Source organism: Phalacrocorax carbo, chromosome 3 (genome assembly GCF_963921805.1).
Source record: "Phalacrocorax carbo chromosome 3, bPhaCar2.1, whole genome shotgun sequence".
NCBI lineage: Eukaryota > Metazoa > Chordata > Aves > Suliformes > Phalacrocoracidae > Phalacrocorax > Phalacrocorax carbo.
The window spans coordinates 368,367-386,272 of NC_087515.1; the positions used below are offsets into that span (position 1 = coordinate 368,367).

The window sequence follows — 17,906 nt, forward strand, 5'->3', positions numbered from 1 at the left end:
CATTTACCACAACAGAATAATTCAGGTACGTAAAAAAAAGAAACTACTCTGGTATCTGGCCAATCTAGGACATCTACATCTGGTACACATTTACTTTTATTACAGCTGCGAGTCGTTATTCGTACTTCAGTAATACCCTGAGGCCATGCTGCATCGAGCAGCTTGCATCTGCTAAGTAAGCGTCAGTCACTGATTTGATCAGAAAGATGGTCCAAAAAGTATCATGAACACAATCACTTGCAATTTACGGATTTTTGAGCTGGTACTAACTCCTTACACCGTGCTTTTCATTCAGCACGGTCCAACCATGCCCTACACTGGCAGTCAATATTATCTGTGCCATCATGATGCTGAGGCACAGAGAGGACCCGACCCACATCTCCCAGCAGACCCACGCCACAGCCAGGAAGAGGAAACACCTCTCTAGCAACTCGGTCCACCGATCCCTTCCAGAGACCCCCTCTGCGAGCAAGAACAAGATCCCCGTTCCCCTGGGGAGCCTGCAGCAGACGAGAGGCCACTGCTGGTGTTGACCAGCATCACCAAGAGGTCCACAATGGTTCTTCCCAGCTACCAACCCCAAAACCTGCAAAACTCCTGCTTTCCATGCTCAGTATATAAAATTCCAAGTACATTTTCTTCCAAGAGAAAGGAGTAAGTCTGACTTGACAATTTTTTTTTCCCCCACTTCCTCCTTAGAAATTCAGGTCTCAGGCTTCACAGAAGACTTCTCAGATTACTAGAGCGATGCACTACAGTAGCCTGGCATCCTCAGGCATCAGAAAGTAAAACCCAGTTCAGAAAGGTATGATGTAATATTTATCCATGTCTGAAGTCCTGCTTCGCTTCTTAACACCTTTTAAATGCAAAGATTTGGAAGTAATGGTCCCCTTTTCAGTATTTTAAAACTCTGCTGCCTTTTCCACAACACACACTATCCAAAGGAGTAACCCAAGCTTGCTAGAAGGTCAAGAAGCAAGTCTCCTTCCTGAAGATATAAAGAAAAACACACAACCAAATGAAAAAAAAGCCCCAAAAACAAACGTGAGAAAAGTTCTGGGCATTTTAAAGTCATTTCATAAGGGAAAAAAGAATCATAAAAAGGGTAAGAGGGTTCACCCCCTTCCACTGCTGTTCTTCCAAACATGGGTTCTTGCTATATAACTGTAGTAACTGGTTGATGATGTACTTAAAATATTTTCTCCCTTTGTGCTAAAAAATATTGATAGTTGCTACCTGCATTTTTTTCCTAGAGATAAAGCAGACAGCTCGCTCCTTTAGAGATGATGTAACTGAAAAAGTGTGTTTGCCCCCCATGAAGTTATGCGTGCAAATGCAATCCATCAGATCTTCCGAGGAATATTTGAGTTCCATTGCAAAACAGCTGTGCTCCACCTCATATTTCCTTTCTTCTTAAAAATACATCTATTTTTATTGTGGCCCACTCCATCAAATAAGACTGGAATCCCACAAGCTCATAGTTTGAAGGCTATGCTTTATCCAGACCAATCAATCTCTTTGAAAAGGAAACAAGAACTTAAGATGGGGATAAAAGAGACCAGCTTTACATTGGATAAGCTCGCTGCCACGTCTATTTCTTATTTGTTTGGCAAGTCTACATGAACAGCAAAACAAGTTTCAAACTTTTAGCACACTCCAGAGCAGACCGTGACCAGGACACCTGCAGGCAGAGCACTTCAGTGTGCAGGGCATTTCTGGTCTGACAGAGATGAGACGGCACTCCGGCAGGCACAGGTCACCTAGGCTCCATGCCCCTTCAGCAGAGAAACCAGCTTGCCAGCACAGCACCCCCCTGCCTTTGCTCTCCCCACATGTGTTCAGCAACGCATCTCCTCCTCCAGATTGACATGGGCATGCCAGAAACCTCCCTCTGCAGCTGCACAGCCCTCCCCTCCCAGCTGGGATGCATCCCAACACCTGCACTGGCCATGCTCGAGTCACAGGCCTGAAAGGATCTTTAGTAAAAGCACATATGAGGCAAAGCTTTCTCACCATGACTGGTAGCATCAGGGTCAGTATTTCACATCTAGAAATATTTAGCACCAGCCAAAGGCTGCTAGATTAGCAATCCCTAGAGAACAAATTTAATTAAATGGTGACTAGTAGGTTGCAGGCGGGTCATTTCATTACAGTCCAAATCAAGACTAGAAAGAGAAAAGAGATCAGAAGCTGTAGCCCTATTCATGCCTATCTTACACGGTCCACAGTTTTAGCTGAGTGTATCTCTCCCCTAAGCCCTTGCACTGTACTTGAAAAAAAACTAAATAAATAACTAAGTAGCCTATTGTTAGCAAAGCACCGTGAAATACAAGAGATTAAGGTTTGGATTCTGGCAAATCTGCTTGGCTGTGGGTGCCTCCATGCACCTAGAGGGACAGGGATGAAAAGCGGAACAAGCGGTTGAAGCAGTAAGGACTGATGGGCACCAAACAACATCTTCAAGGTATCAGATGCGGACCGTAAGGAGAACTGCAGCTGTGTGCTACCTACCATTATTATTGCTAAATTCCCCTGGCTGGCAATTCCATGTCCAGCATTCCCTATTTCAGGTTTTGCCAGGAAAGCCTACTGGCAGCCTAAAACAAAAACACTGACTTGATAAATGGGATACTAGGAAGAGCTACCATGCCCATGCAAACTGGGTCACACTTCTGACTGGCTCTCAAATGATGTCCTCCTGTGTCTTTGATAGCAGCAGGTATACACATTAAGATCTGTTCCTTGTTCCCTCCAGGATTTTTTTTTTTTTACGTGTCATCATTTCTCAAGACTATTAACATGCCTCTTGGGTAGCAACAGTCAATTATCCTCTGGCATTCTTCACTCAACACCCAGCATGACACTCAAATCTTCCACAAACACTCTGTAAGGCCCTTATTGCTTAGCTAGCATATGACAATACAGTAATTTCTACTGAAAACAACAATTACAATGGGAACATGCTAATCACAAGTATCGCCAATTAAGCAAATGAGTCCCAGTAGGTGAGATTTTGCAGACTACTGGTGCACATCTCGGCCATGTTGCAATGCAAAAGGCTGGAGGCCGAGTACTCACAAGCTGGGAGCCAATGGGTCTAATGAGATTCTTTTCTATTAGAACAAGTAGTGGTTTCATTACAACTGTTTGATACATACTCAATGATGCAGTCTGCAAAAATAAACAGCAGCTTTCTGATGAGGGCACTATGGACTCATGAGAGTTCACCACCTTTTTCATCTGTCTACAAACCCTAGAGGTGAGAGTGATTTCAGGATTTGGGTTTTACTTTGTTGTTTTGCCGCTTAGCTCCCCTCCCTTTTCCAATTCTTGCATTTCATCAGCACAAGAGAACATACTGAGGATAAACCGGGAAATAGCACTGCCACCTCTTGATTTTAATCACAGAGCTTGTATTATTTTTCTCCCTAAAGCTTCAGCTCCTGGAGTTGCATACAGAATCACATGGAAATACTGGCAAAATTTCAGCAAAAAAATGCTACTGGCCTCCTGTGCATGCACAGAGGGCCTTATTTTCCTGGGAACTGAAGGATTTTGGAGATCAGTTCAGAGTTTTTAAGTACCAAGCAAAAAGCAATTGTTCAGAGCTTCCCCTTTGGCACGTGGTGCAGGTACAGTTGTGTTTTAAGTACACAACAGGTCCTGCCTTGGAGTGGCTGGTTCTAAGGAATCTGCTCGCCTATATGCCGTCAGAACTCAGCGACACTTGGGCTCTTCCCTCTTAGATGACTGAAAAGTCCTAAAAAAGTACTTGTGACCACCCCTAATTTCAAAGAGATCCTGCAATCCAACAGTTCCACAGATCAAGGCCCTGCAAAATACAGCCCAGAAAGCAAACCCTGCAGCGGGACCCCAGCACAGCCACAAACAAAGCTGATTCAAATGTGCACTTCGCTCAGCTTCAACTCCAGAGCAGCTGAACATGTTTATAAATAAAGCAGCAAAAGCAAGTCACAAAGCAACGCCAGAGTTAGGAGCTTCGCAGTGCCAAATCCCAGCCTGAGGATAATTGTTCTGACACTGCAGCAAACAAGCACCGTACGTACGTGCACGCATGGCCAGCCCAGATGCAAGCGGCGCTGCCGGGCTGCCAGTGCCCTCCCTGCAGGGCAAGCGTTCCCGCTGTTACGCTGGAGCACACAACCCCTCGCCGCCTGTCGCAGGGGTAAGAACACCACCCCAGCCCTCAGCCTGTGCACGTGTGCTACACTGGCACAGCCCATGAGAACACCAGGCTTCCCAAGCCTCCTGCGTGCAGCTCGCCAACCGCCACCTCACGGCTGGTGTCCTCCACGTGACAGGACAGTATGATTGAGAAAGACACCCTGCTTCTCCTGAAGGAGAGCAGAGGTGCTGTATTTTCCACTCCCTCGGCCAGCTCTTGCAATGGTAAATGGCTCCTCCCTGTAAAAACATTTCTTGGCATAACCTTTCCCTGCTAGGTTCAAGGATCTGCTGCTCCCTGGAAGTTCCCCCTATGCCACCCATTTGGTGGCATCACTTGTGACTCCCTGCTCCCAAAGCATGATACCTGACGCTCTGCACTGCTACTGTAGGAGAAAACGCTGCCATGGGCGCACTTCTGCTTTAGCACTGCAGACCCCAAGCCCCCGGAACAGGACTCCCATACTGGGGTGGGACAAACGACAACTCCAATTTGCAAGCACCAAGGGAGGGGGGTGGGGAGTGAATTGACAGTACACTGGAGTCCTCAAAACTGGAAATCCTTGGATCAGTACAATACTGGGCACCCAAACCAGTTCAACCTAGATGAGAAACTGGAGGTGGGCAGAGAGAAAGGGATGTGGCCACATCTGGCCACAGAGCACACACAGGTGACACCCGGCTGCCACAGAGCATCCACGGCACGGAGCGGCCCCAGCTCCTGAGCGCCAGCCTCGTGGCACCCACTCACATCTGCCTTAGTGGGCGGATGACCCTTGCCAGAGCATAAGCAATCCGCTCCCAAGAGGTGGGAGAGGCTGGTGCCTGGTGAGCACGACGCACTCCTCTCTCAGCCTCTGCTCCATAGGAATCACACTCCTGGCTTCTGTCAAGTCTTCTCTTTTTGTGGGGGAGGGTGGAAGACAGCAGTCAACAGACAGAAGTGGAGTGCAGGAGCACAAGTTTGGGCAAATTTCTGTCAAATTCATGAGGGAAGGAAGAATGTCTTTTCTATATTCTATATTTTGTTACTAAACTTAACAGCAATTTATTTTTCTAATGTTTCCACAGGTGAAAGTAAGGTTTTGTAACTTGCTCAGCAAAACAAGTTTTTACCTTCGGTTTTGCTAGAAAAAAATCAATTTTGCTTGAAGGAAAGCAACTTTTTTTAAAAATTGCATTTTAGTTCAGATAGGGGGGTGATGGGGAGGGGGAAATCATTCTTCACATAGCATATTATATCCGTGAAGAAGGCCTTCCTGAACTTGGCAGTGGCGGAGCAACAGCAGTCTTGCTCACCCTGCCAGCAGCTAGTTCTAGCACCTTTCCAGAGGAGTTCTGTCTTTCTATGCCTTCCCATTTCCCATGCACAAGCCCAACCCAATAAAGCAAAACCTAGGCTTGTAAAGACACCACTCCTTGCGTCTTAGAGGCAAAAAGCAGAAGGATGCTCACAAAGGAAAGAGTCCAAGCCTGTCACCATATCTCCAGGTAAAAAGGGCAACAGGCAAGAAGGCCATGTTACCTACAGAGATGAAAGGGTCACCATCACCCTTCATGCCCAAATATCAAGGCTCCACTAAAAGAATGAGCACATCTTACCCATATTTAATTTACACGTCTTCTCCAGCCTCGATGCAAACGGGTTTTACTCCCACTACTCAGACTGTTGCCCAGATACACATATCTCCAAGTGCTCTTGTATACATGGAAGCACAAACTCGACCTAGAATCTCAGGACAAACTCCAGTCATTAAAACTCAGTGCCTGAGTATTTCATTTAATACACCTTGTTTCTAGCACACAAGCCCACCTTGGACTGCCCTACAATTTGGGGATCTGCTAGGCACTTCTGCCGCTGCCATGATCTCTTGGGCTGTTTTATCTGTACAACGCTGACAATCCACCAAAAGTAGACTACAAGCAACCCAGAGAAAACCAAGGAACATTAGAAGCCCTCAACTTCATCCAACTGAGTGAGTTTTACAGCTGCATAAATGCACTAACTTTTCTAGCATTCCCATCCCTATTCCACCGAAACACTGAAGGTCTTTAGGGCAGGGACTCTTCTGCTATAGTGACTCTTCTAGCACCAGCCACGTGTTTATAGCTAGACAGAGATCTTGTGCGCTGTGTGTGTTCTCTGGATGTCATTCTGGGCATGACAACACAGGACAACTCAGACCACCTAAAGCTGAGCACATGCCGAAGTCTTTGCACGCATGAGGGTAAAGAGATGGTTTCCTTTCCAGCACAGAGACAACTGCTACTGTTTCGGCTGAAAACTGCGTGCTCGGGCTGTGCTTCAGCACATCCACACCCCAGGGTGAGCTCAAGGAAAGAGGACTGCACTGCCCTGTTTTAACACAGAGAAAACACCACTTTGGAGATGACGTATCAGCCGGGAGAGCGCTTACTGCTAGCGCAGCCTGCCCGTGCAGGCACCAAAGCACAAGGGCAAGACTCCTCTCCCACAGCAAGAGGAGAAAGGTACAACAACAGACCACGCTTTCTTCTCCTTCCGCCCTCGGGCCACGCCACGCACCAGGCAGAGCTTGGCCGCCGAGCTGTCACCAAGAAACCTGCGGTGGTTGTGGTAATCTCACTGCCTGGGTACATAAAACAGAGGGGAGCAAATATTTAACGGGAAAGAGATCAGAAAGCACAAATTCACATGAGGTCGTTTGGGTTTTGTGGGCTAAGATTTGTGGTTCCACACAAAAAGGGCTCTAAACTGTAACAAGCATAAGCAAGCAGTCTGGAAGAGTTACCTACTTTGTAGCCAAGCACTACAAATTACATTATCATAATCTATGACTCACTGGAGAAATATGGATAAAAGAGAAAGCTGCTTTGGAAGTAAGAGGAGGAAATGTACGAAATAATTGCATAAAAACTTCTTTGGCTGTTTAAATTAAACGCTTTTGTGCCTGAGGGTCTAAACGAATATACCGAGATCTTTCGTTTTTGCAGTAATCACGTCTTTCCTGCTATTACTGATAATGACTTTACAACGGCACACTTAAGCAGGACTGTTACTTTATTTGCAGCCTTTCCGAGGCAGGAGGGGCAACGAAGCACATGGGAAGCAGTCACACCGGGGGAGGAACACAATGACAGCTCACCAGTGGGAGCATATGTCAGTCTAGTGAGGAGCTAGTGAGGGGTGGCACCGGGACATCATCGTGCCGCAGTCAAGCAGCCTCCAACATCACCTTCTAGACACATTACATCCCATCCTGATGCAGCCTATGAGCTTATCACATTCATGACAGCTGATAAACCAGGTGTGAATTGACACCAAGTTTCTCTAAATTTCTCATGTGCAAACCTAGCTCTGATTTTGGTAGCACACGGACCTGACCCAAAGCTCAACATTAAATCAGCTTAAGCCTTTCTGTTGGCTTCTAGTGGGTGAGTCATATTTCTAAACAGGACTAAGGTGGTTAAATGATTCTTTGCCTGAAGTAACACGAGTATTTCTCACTCTTTCCTCATCATCTTTTGTATTTGCTAGAACTGTTTCCCAAACCTAGCCAAAAATCAGCAAATATTTTAGTTAATACCACTTTTTTGTGACTAAACTGTCCAATTTTTTTTTGTTCACCTCTAGCTCTACACATCCTTCATGGGGATACAAGGACAAGAGGATGGTAGGAGAGGCCAGAAGAACATCTGCTGCATGACAGCACAGTCAGATACTCCCACAAAGAGCCACCAGGGATCCAAGAGGGATAGACTAAGCACATATGCTAACAGGACCGGAAAATAAAGGAGCAGGAGGCAAATGAGCAGAGGCTCTTTAGAAAAGAAAGTGCGGTTTTTTTGGTTGTTGTTCTGCCTCCACAAACACTCAACACAATCAAATGCAAAAAACAACAGTATCAGGGCAGAGCAAATTCTGAATATGTCTCAGCTTCTTTCTGTTAACAGGACTCATAGCAATAAGGCTTAAATTGACATTTCAGAAGATACCACCAGCAGGTACTCGGATCCCACAAGTAGCTAAAATAATCTAGCAGCCTTGCAAAGAGAGGTGTCCTCTTTTGAGGCTAGCATTTCATCTCATCTGTTTGCCATGCCTTACTGCTTTCCCTGCCTTTCTGGGGAGCACACTTTGTTGCCACATCATCCATAGCTGAGCACCAGCTTGCAACTGCTTCTAGAGCCAGTCACTCACAGAGCTGAATCCTAACCAAGGCATATGCACAACAGCTAACCGCCTCTGTCCACGCTGACAGGGCAAGGGAGCTAGAAGAAAGGTTACCATGTCGTCATTGCATCAGCTATGCTCAACAGATTTTTGAAAGGAAACATAGCCTCTTACTTCCTACCCTGATACAGAAACAACCATTCTCCAGATCGAGCCTTGCAAGATTTATTTCCAAGCACCATACTGCAGTGCTCAAAATACAGTGAATCAAGGCTACGCAGCACAGAACAAGCAGCGTGTTTTAAAGGTAACTGCTCAAAAAGACCACGCTATCACTGCAATTCGAACAGCAGAGTGAAAAATTACAAGAGGACAAAAAAATTTACAGAAAAAGGTCTTTAGGCTGGATTCTGTCCATTTCACTCCTTTATATTTCTATAATGTACGTTTCAAAGGAAAAGTGAGCAAAACCCCCAGTATTTAGAGCAGTTCTGATGATAAAATGCTACTAGATAGCCCACTGGATAAACCATTAGAAAATAAAAATAGCACTTCGCAAATGTCATGCCAAGCTTTCAAATGAGCCTGAAAATACACGTGCAGTTAAAGAAAAAAAGATCTTTCCTTTAGCATGTAAAAATGTGTTTACTGCCAACAGACTACAAAAGCCAAGTGTTGCAAAAATCCACAAAACGCTTCCAAATGAGCCATTTTATTTCCCTCCCCCAACAGACGAGGTGAAGCTGCTTTTAAAACACTCATTTTTGCCTAGCTGTAGGTGTTTATACAAGTAGGCAGGGAAAAAAATGTTGTCTCTTCAGGCAGCATTTTCCTACCAATACTCACCAAAGGAAAGGAGAAGCACCTGAAGGCCAAACACACATTAAGTGCGCATCCTGTGGGGATGCTAAGGAGGTTTAAGCTCTGCTGATTCCCAAGTAACAACAGATACCCGATGGTTAGGTTATGCACTATATGTGAATTATGCTCAGCAACATGACAATTTTAGCCAAATTGCCTCAATTTCCTCCAGCAGCACTGTATAGGCAGGCACTTAGAGAAGGCAAAGGCTGACACGCTTGGTGAACTCTTGTGCTTCTTGACTACTGCACCAGTTCAGGTTTCTGTTGTCCCTGTAGAGCTAGATATTATTTGGGGGCCTGATAGTACACTAAGACAGCCAGTGGAAGGAGGACTGTGCTGCCCTGGAAGGGTGTTGAACCAAGCCTTCCATCAGCTTTGTTTAAAAACAACAATTACTAGTGTCAGAGCCGTACGCCGATTTGAACCGCCCTATTCCTATCTACGCTTTTAAAGACGAAAGCTGTTAGGAACTGCGCTGAAGGTCTCCTCATCCTAATCTGCTGGGATGATGGTTAAGCTTGCATTAGACTAGATTGACCTCAGCAGCCCAGTTCCATCATCAGGTCCCATTTCAATCTCCTGAATGGCTGTTTCACTCTTGGCATAGGAAAAAGAGCAGCGGGAGAAGTTGCATGAGCTCATGACTGGTGGCCCATTTTGCGCTGGATTGAGAAACCTGGCATCATTCTGAGTTGCAGGGAAAAAGGAAAATTCTGAAGTCCTTCCCAAAGCACATCACTTTGCTGTCTCATGTTGCATTATCATACACAGCACAAAAATCATTCAGGGCAAGACAACATACTAATGCGATTTACAGCATTAGTATACCAGCTCTTTTACTCAGTTTGCTGAAAAGCAGAACTGAAGTATGCTGCGGGTGGCCTACAGTCCACTGAAGTCAACAGATAACACTCACAGACACTTCAGAGTCCCGTTCAAACCAAGACAACTCAAACATTTCTGACTGCCATCCAGCCTAGCATTAATGACTTACATTTACACTATGATAATGGTCCAAATGAAATCCACAAAACACCACACAGGACCTGAAATTTTTTGTTTACTTTCTTTTCTACAGTACTTTTAATCAGTTTGCTATTACAGAATGTATTCTGTTGTAATGTCATGATAATCCAGAGGAAAAAAAAGGGTAATTCACTTAGGTGCTTCTACATTCTCTCTCCTGAACATTATACAATGTACTCAGTAATTATCATTTTATCTTCTGGAAAAGGGGGAGGAAAAACACACACCACAAAAAATCCCACATATCTCCCATAGGCCACCTCACTTGATGAAGGCAGCAGAAATAGCTGAGGATGGTGAGACCGCAGGTGCTGATGTACCAAGAGCAGTGGGGGGAAGATTACTACAGATGCTGACATGAGGCTGAAAGACTGGACCTGCACTATATGGGAAATACGCAAACAAGTGAAAAATTGAATAGGAATAATTTTTGTACTAGTTTCTGCTGTCTAAAAAAGACCATAATCATCCATCTGTCCCGCAATGTTATTAAGTGGAGGAAAAATTATAGGCAGAGAAGTGCAGCAAGAACCGTATTTGTTAGAATTTCCCTTGAGGCCCATAACCTACATAAGTCCTGAAGAATGGCGAAACACCTTTCCCCTCCCCAACCCCAAATTTTGAGGAAATTACATCAAAGCTCTGCTGTGAAAAGAACAATGAAATATAAAACAACAACAAAAAAAAAGACAAAAAGCCCCAAATAGCTCAGGAAGGCAGATTCAAAAAGCACATCAGCTCATCTCCTACAGTTAAACAACCTCCCCCACCCAATCTGCCTTAATCCTGGCTGCTGGTGGATTCCTGAGGAAGTGGGACGCATGAAGCATATGAACACAGCCGATGTGTTTGTGCCCACCTCCCCCAAAATCTTCGGAATATGTTAACCAACTTCAACAAAATATAACAGAGCAGCAGAATTTCAATGAAATTAACTTCCTACAAGCTCCATAAGAACAGGAGTCAGGGAGATGAGGAGGACCCTGCTAAAGTCCCTCCCTGAGGAAAAAGCTACGTTATGAGCTGGGCCCTATTTCTCATCAGCAGATCAACCCATCCTCAAGCCACAGAAGACTAGGTTTCATTGGGTCCACTGCTGGTGAAAGTACCTGTACTAAATAAGACTACCTACTAATTTTTCAGATAATAATCCTATTAGCACACATTGTCACTATGTTCATTCCACTGCTAGAACCGCACGCAATGTTTATGCAAGAACCACAGAAGACATGCTTCTTATGATCTCAGCACTTGGCTATTAGTACATATTAAACATTGTCTTGTACTCCAGCTGACAGCAGGTCCTCCTCTTAACCCTAGCTGCTTAGAGAGTTTGAAATACCCACATGGTGCACACATACAAGGAAAACAACAAGTATGTTTATGCATTTAAAAATTAATAAGTACAAGTTTTTGGCAGTAAAGGTGATACCAAAACAGATATCTGGAAGTAAAAAAGCCAACTGTAAGACCAAGGAGCTAGAAGCAACTTTCATTCCTACCTGGTTCAGTGCAATTTCTGACGTATGGCTGTCCCCCATCCTCTGGGATGTCAGTCGTGTTCCCTTCATTTGCTTGCAGTAGCTGTCTCCCACTCCATTTGTCATTACTTTCCTCAGGATAACTCAGGGCATCATAACCTAAAGGAAAAGAGCAGTAGATAGATGAGACTGCACAGGCAAGGCAACTCCTAATTCTGTTCCTGAATGCTTGAAGCAGCCAAAACATTTGCATTTTGTACCCAGTGTCTCTTGGGTTAGAAACAGCGGTGTTTCTAACCCCACTGGAAAGGTACACTGCCATTAGCTCCACATCCCAGTTAGTCCCAAAAACATCAGCAGTCGGGTTAATTCCTCCACAACTTCAAAGGTTCATATTAGAAAAGCACCTATGGTTTCACAAGAAGTTGTAAGCTTCGGCCAGTTTAAAATTGGAGTACCATCCACTGCTTTGCTCTAAAAACAAAGCCAAGCCACACACACACACCCCCCACCGCAAACTACCACACACCAACAACAAAAAAACCCTCAATTTATTACTTCTGTAGACATTTCACTGTTGTAAAGTACCAGCAAAACCCAGCTGAATTTTGCACATGCTTATACAACATTTAAGCCATTTCTGCTTAGGATTACAATCCAGTTTGCTGCTGAACGAGGCCTCAGAAACAGAGTGTTTGACATAAAGGTTAGATAGGCTTCTTTGTGAATCAGTAAAACGCTACACAGGTGTTAGGAAAACTCTGCCTCAGCAGAGCGTGCGTGAGATTCCTCGGGACTGCAAGGGCAGAGCTCAGCAATGCACGCTGTGTCAGGAAACAGCAGCAGGGAGGCTGCATCGAGAGGGGCCGAGGTACAGGAGCCATCGCCATCTTCAAATTACATTTTGCAATAAAAGTCTGAACAGTTATTTTCACTGAAGTGGTCAGTAGGGATCCATCTCAATATCTTGTGCTCAAGTCTAATGACTTCGGTGGAAACGCTCCTGAACCTGTTCACTGCAGGGCAGGCGGCAGCTCTTCAACACATTGGGAAGCATTCATTTATAAACATGAAATTTACAGCTTCCTTCAGGTTCTGCTCACAGAGCACAACTGATGGAAATGTCTTTAAGAGAGTATAGCCATATTTGTTCTCAAAATGGTTCTTGTTAAGCCCAACTGCACTGTTATTCCCATCCAACACGAGCCCACCGAGGCCAGAGCATGCCTCCAAGTCACTTCAGTAGCCCTCCCTGCGTCCAACCATTAAGAAACATCTATAATCACCAGGGGCACAGACTTCACATAAAACTGAAAAAAAGGGATAAGCCCCCATCCAGTGGGAGCTGACCATTTTAGGCAGAGGGGTCTGAGCATACTCTTTGCCATGCCCCGTCCTCCTAATGGGAAGCGTGCACACATTTACTGACTTCTCATTTTTCCAACACCAGCCACGTTGCTTTTGCTCACTGGTTTCTTTGCCAGCATGACCCAGACTGGACTGAAAAACAGCTGCACACTCTCAAAGCTTCAGTGCTACATATGATTGCCCTTGAGAATACCCCCAAAACTCTATGCCTAGGCCATCAACCCAGTAAAATAAGAATCACCATCTGGAAGGCAAGAGTAATAAAATAAGGAGACTGAAGTGGCACATCTTTGACTCCAGCAAAGGATGAAAGTAGCCAGCACCAGGACTCTGCCCTTGAGAAGCCAGAAGGAACTGAAAAGAATATTGAGAAGCAAGTGCAGGCAGTGACTTCTGGGCAAGAAACACACCAGAAAGTCAACTCACTGGGTACCAAACCCAGTTTGCATGTAATGAACGTGAAGACACATTATACCGACTATACCCTGGCTCCCACCAGCAGCACGGCACAAACTGCAGTTGTCCTATAGCTGCTTTGGACCCACACTCACGGACTGGATCCAGCTGCACACTCACAAGGCACAGGGTAGTTTCAGGTACGAGCGTGCAGCAACTAATCCTACAAAAGGTAACACATTACTTTGCCTGGCTACTTCTGACTCTCTCCTTGCTTTACACCCGGCTTCAGCTTTGTCTTGGTGCTGGTAAGGGAAACTATTTTAGCAATGTCAACAAAAACAGCTGGCTGATTTCCACTGTATTCTTGGCACAACACTGGCCAGCCTTGGACGTGTCATGTCTGCCTAATTGGCTGAAAGCACGTGCTCACATGTCAGTTCCACGCATCCTATATAGTTTTAGATTCAAGGAAGAAAAAAACCCTTTTTTTAAAGCCACCAAGGCATCCACTTCAAGCAGGCACATGCACCAAATCAGCTATCTTGCAACAGAGACCTTGAGCCCATCTCATAACAAACTGCATTTGAGAGAGATTTCCATCCACCCATCCATCATCTTTCCACCAGGCAGAACACGGGCTCTCTCACAAGGACACTGGTACTCAAGTTACTCCTCAAGTGCGTATCACTGACACTGTCCACGGCCTTTCTCCTGCACGCACTCAGGTTGCAGCAGGGCCTGGCTGTCCTGCCCACTGGAAAGAACATGCAGTTGTCTGCCAAACATCTAGGGCGTTTTGAGGCCACCGGGAGACGACAGGCTTTACTCCACGCAGGGAATTCACAGCAGTGGGGGTCTGCGCAGAGGCTGGAGAGCGCACCCGACGCCTGATGTGTCAAAACCACCTTTAAGTCTGAACTATTCCCAGCTTCGTTCAGCACTTTGGAGACAGATCACAAGCAAAGAGCAGTGGAACAGAGATTCAGATCTTGGGGCAATGTCTCAGAGGGTGTTTAAGGGTAAAGTAAAAAGTTCTCTGCAGGTCCCAACCCTTTTGTTAGGTTTTCGGACTCATCCCATTGAGTGCGAGGTGGTCAACCCGAGACTTCTCTGCTTGCCCAGACCACAGTCTGCTCAGGGCAGCTCCCGTGTCACGCTACCAGAAGGGAGGCAAACCTTGGGAAGGGGCTGCCTGGAAACTTGCATCCCAGGCCAACGGCAGTGACTGGGACCAACACTCCCAAGACATGCCAGGGTCAGCCTGCGTGCATATTTGGGGGAAGAACCACCACTGCACAGGCAGCCTTAAGCACCTGTGTTTACTAAGCAAAAAGTATTTAACTTGTATTGGTAAACTGGTAAACTAAATATCATCATTTGAAGCCTCAAGCACTTTGTACTTGCTATTCTCTAAACTTTAGAGAATGCTGTTTGTTTAGTCTGTGAGCATGGTAAGCACTTAAGCTGCGAGTCAAACATACAAACATCACTGACAGAAGCAGACTCTGTTTCTCAGAAGGAAGACAGGCAATAATGCAACATCAGGCATCTCTCGTAATAATAAACACACTCTGGTAATCTGAGCTAACCAGTTTCAGTTCCACATACAAGCTGTTTTCAGAGCAGAGAGGCTCTCCTCCAAGCAGTCGATGCTTTGTTGTGCGTCGCTGCATGGAGGAGAGGCACGAGGGAGAACCCGCAACGGCTGCAACGGCCCCGAAGTTCCTGCAGAAACCTCTGCTGCTCCCCCCCCACCCACAACGCCTTTCTCTCTCAGATTGCAAACTTTTCCAAGCGAGGGGTAGAGAAGAAGAAAGTCATTTGAGGTGACTTTGGAAGGGGAAAAGCTTAATTTGGCAATAAAAGTGTTTATAAAGGCTACATTCAGAATTCACACAAATCAGCATAAATAGCAGCAGAACTGGTCCACAGCTGAACTTGATGGGATGGCTGTGACTTACACCAGTAAAAGCTCTCCTTTGGTACCTCCAGGTTTAAGCAGGGACAGCTGTCTCACAGCAGGACTCACAACCCGCTGACCCCAAAATCCTGCCTTGGGTATCTCCACTCTAAAACACATTTGGCTCAGAGCAACAGAAAATAGAAGTTATAGATGAAAGGAGATGCCTTCTTCAAATGTTTGGCCTTCCAAGGATTTCCCTGTGAATACAAGGACACATCAAGATTTTAACCCTGCTAACAAGGACATTTTATGACAATTAAATGGTGTCCACATTTCCCCATGTGCCAGCACCAGCCTCCCCACAGCATGGCCAGAGGCAGCTCGACACCTGCCCTACAGGCACAGGCTGTGCTCCTACCAGCCCTTGCAGAAAACTCCTCAGACGCCAGAATTCATGTTTTGGCAGATTCAATGAAAGAGCAACCAACCACCAGCTGCGGTTTAACCCTTCACACATGGCTGCCTTTAAAACAGGGAGCTCACCCATGCCGCTGGATGCAGGGGGCACTGCCACTCCGGCCTGGCAGCATCTCTCCCTGCTTCAGGTGCTGGCATGAGGCAGAACCACCGCCACCAAGAAGTGCTGCAGCACCCAGCAGCAGGGACATCACTGTAGCATCCCACCACGACAGGGCTGCACGAACCACGTGCCAGGACCACCATGGCCAGGTGGCTGGACCCTCTCTGGCTTCCACGGCCCCTTCTGGTCTGCACTGGTGGGGTCCCACCTTGGGCTGCCACAACACCTGCAGCAGCAGGAGCACCAGCACCTCAGGTTTACTTGTGGGAGAGGCACAAGTATATTCTGGTCTATAAATAGTGTACAATCACATCCCCAGGACAGTTTCAAATAAAGCAGATGCAATAATCACAAATTCTCCTTGGGAACAAACCTTTTGCAACACATGCTTTTGGCTCCTCGTTTCTGACTGTATCCTGCAATAATCTTTGTTCTAAGGCAAAACTTACACTGACTTGAAGATTCACATCAGCTGCCAAAGGCTGCAGGGCTTGAGCCCTTGTGTCACCAAACAAGGGCCCCATCCTTTCATTTCAATATACACTAAATCACAGACAGCAAAATGTAGGACAAAAATCTGATATTCTGCAGAGAGGCTATGAAAACAGCAAAGAATAAGCAACGCCCTTCCTTCCAAGGAAAAGTAGAAAAGGTTATTAAAAAAGCTAACAGTTTTCTTTCTGAAAATGCAGTTATTCAGAATTGGATGTTTTTTAATGGGAAACATGTCAAAGCCTTTTTTTTTTTTTGCCATTTTCTCAGCAGGGGTAAAGACTACTGAACATCCTGCATTAGCTACATTGTCATTTAGTTCAGGCCAGTATACAGATTAGACATTTTTGCTTATTAATGTTTTAGCTCCTGGCTTTATAATAAAATAACACTGTGACATCTTTAAAAACTTTGCTGCAATAAAGAGTTTTTCCAAAGGTCTGTACCATAGCATATTTCAAAGTGGGTGAATTATTTTTTTAAGCACTGAATGCCACCACAAGGTATTTTCCACAACTCCAATTACGCAGCACCAGTTTTACATTACCAGCTCAGAAGCCAGGTTCTGGTGAATCTTATTTGTGCTTCCCCCCAGAGATATTCCCATGGACAGTAACTACACGAGTCATTTTCCCCTGTCCTTGTGCCTGTACTGCATTTCATAATACCAACAAGACAATGCAGACAGTGCGCACTTCCACTGGCCATGTCTCTTTAAATAAGACAGGGAGCACATTAGTGTGTGTTTGCTGGGAGCTCCTGTCCCTGCCAAGCCGGGGCAGCAGTCTGGTGAGAACAGGCTCTCTAGCAAGATTGCCGATCTGTTCTACTTATGATCATGAAAATGAAATAGAGTGGAAAGAAGAACTGATCAAATTGCTCAGAACGTCTGAAAATGCTGTGGGTGTGACCTAGATCTCCACATGGGAACTAAAGAGCTCCTTACGCTTTTCCAGATGGCTCTGGCTGGAGTTTGCAACTTACAGCACAGCAGAAACACAGCTAAACACATCCCAGCCTGCACTTTTCAGCATGAAGAGACTACTACTTTATAGGACTGTGTAATGTATCGATGCTCCCAATTGCACACAGATCTCAGAGGAGTGTGTTTATTCTCAGCATCGAGGCACAGGAACCCCAGCGAGCCAGACGAACGGCAGACCTTGGAGCGCACATCCAGTTTCTAGCAGGGACAAAGCACCTGGTGTGGAGCTCGGGGTCCAGCCACGCTCCCGCTGGATGGTAGCACGGGGGGGCCTTTGCACAGCCAGCCAACGCACCTTAGACAGCTGAATGAGACAAGAACACCCAAACTCACCTCTGGAAAGCAGGATACAGGCGAGGGGAGACAACAGCTTTACACTGACGTGAAGTTACCTGTCTTGCACTCAGCCAGGTGGCTCCCCAGCAAAGACCAAGGTTTACTTAACACACCTACACAGATGAAGAAAGCAC

The 17,906-nt window shown here is 45.8% G+C and overlaps 1 protein-coding gene across 3 annotated transcripts in view; it reads right to left on the reverse strand.

Annotated features, from left to right (window-relative positions):
* LOC104045786 (sodium/potassium/calcium exchanger 3) overlaps positions 1 to 17,906 on the reverse strand; it is a 273,214-nt gene that overhangs the window by 232,495 nt on the left and 22,813 nt on the right. For all 3 annotated transcript variants that reach the window (XM_064445489.1, XM_064445490.1, XM_064445500.1), the window contains exon 2: positions 11,731 to 11,868. In XM_064445489.1, the coding sequence (XP_064301559.1) occupies positions 11,731 to 11,868 (138 nt within the window). The remainder of the gene's footprint in view (positions 1 to 11,730; positions 11,869 to 17,906) is intronic.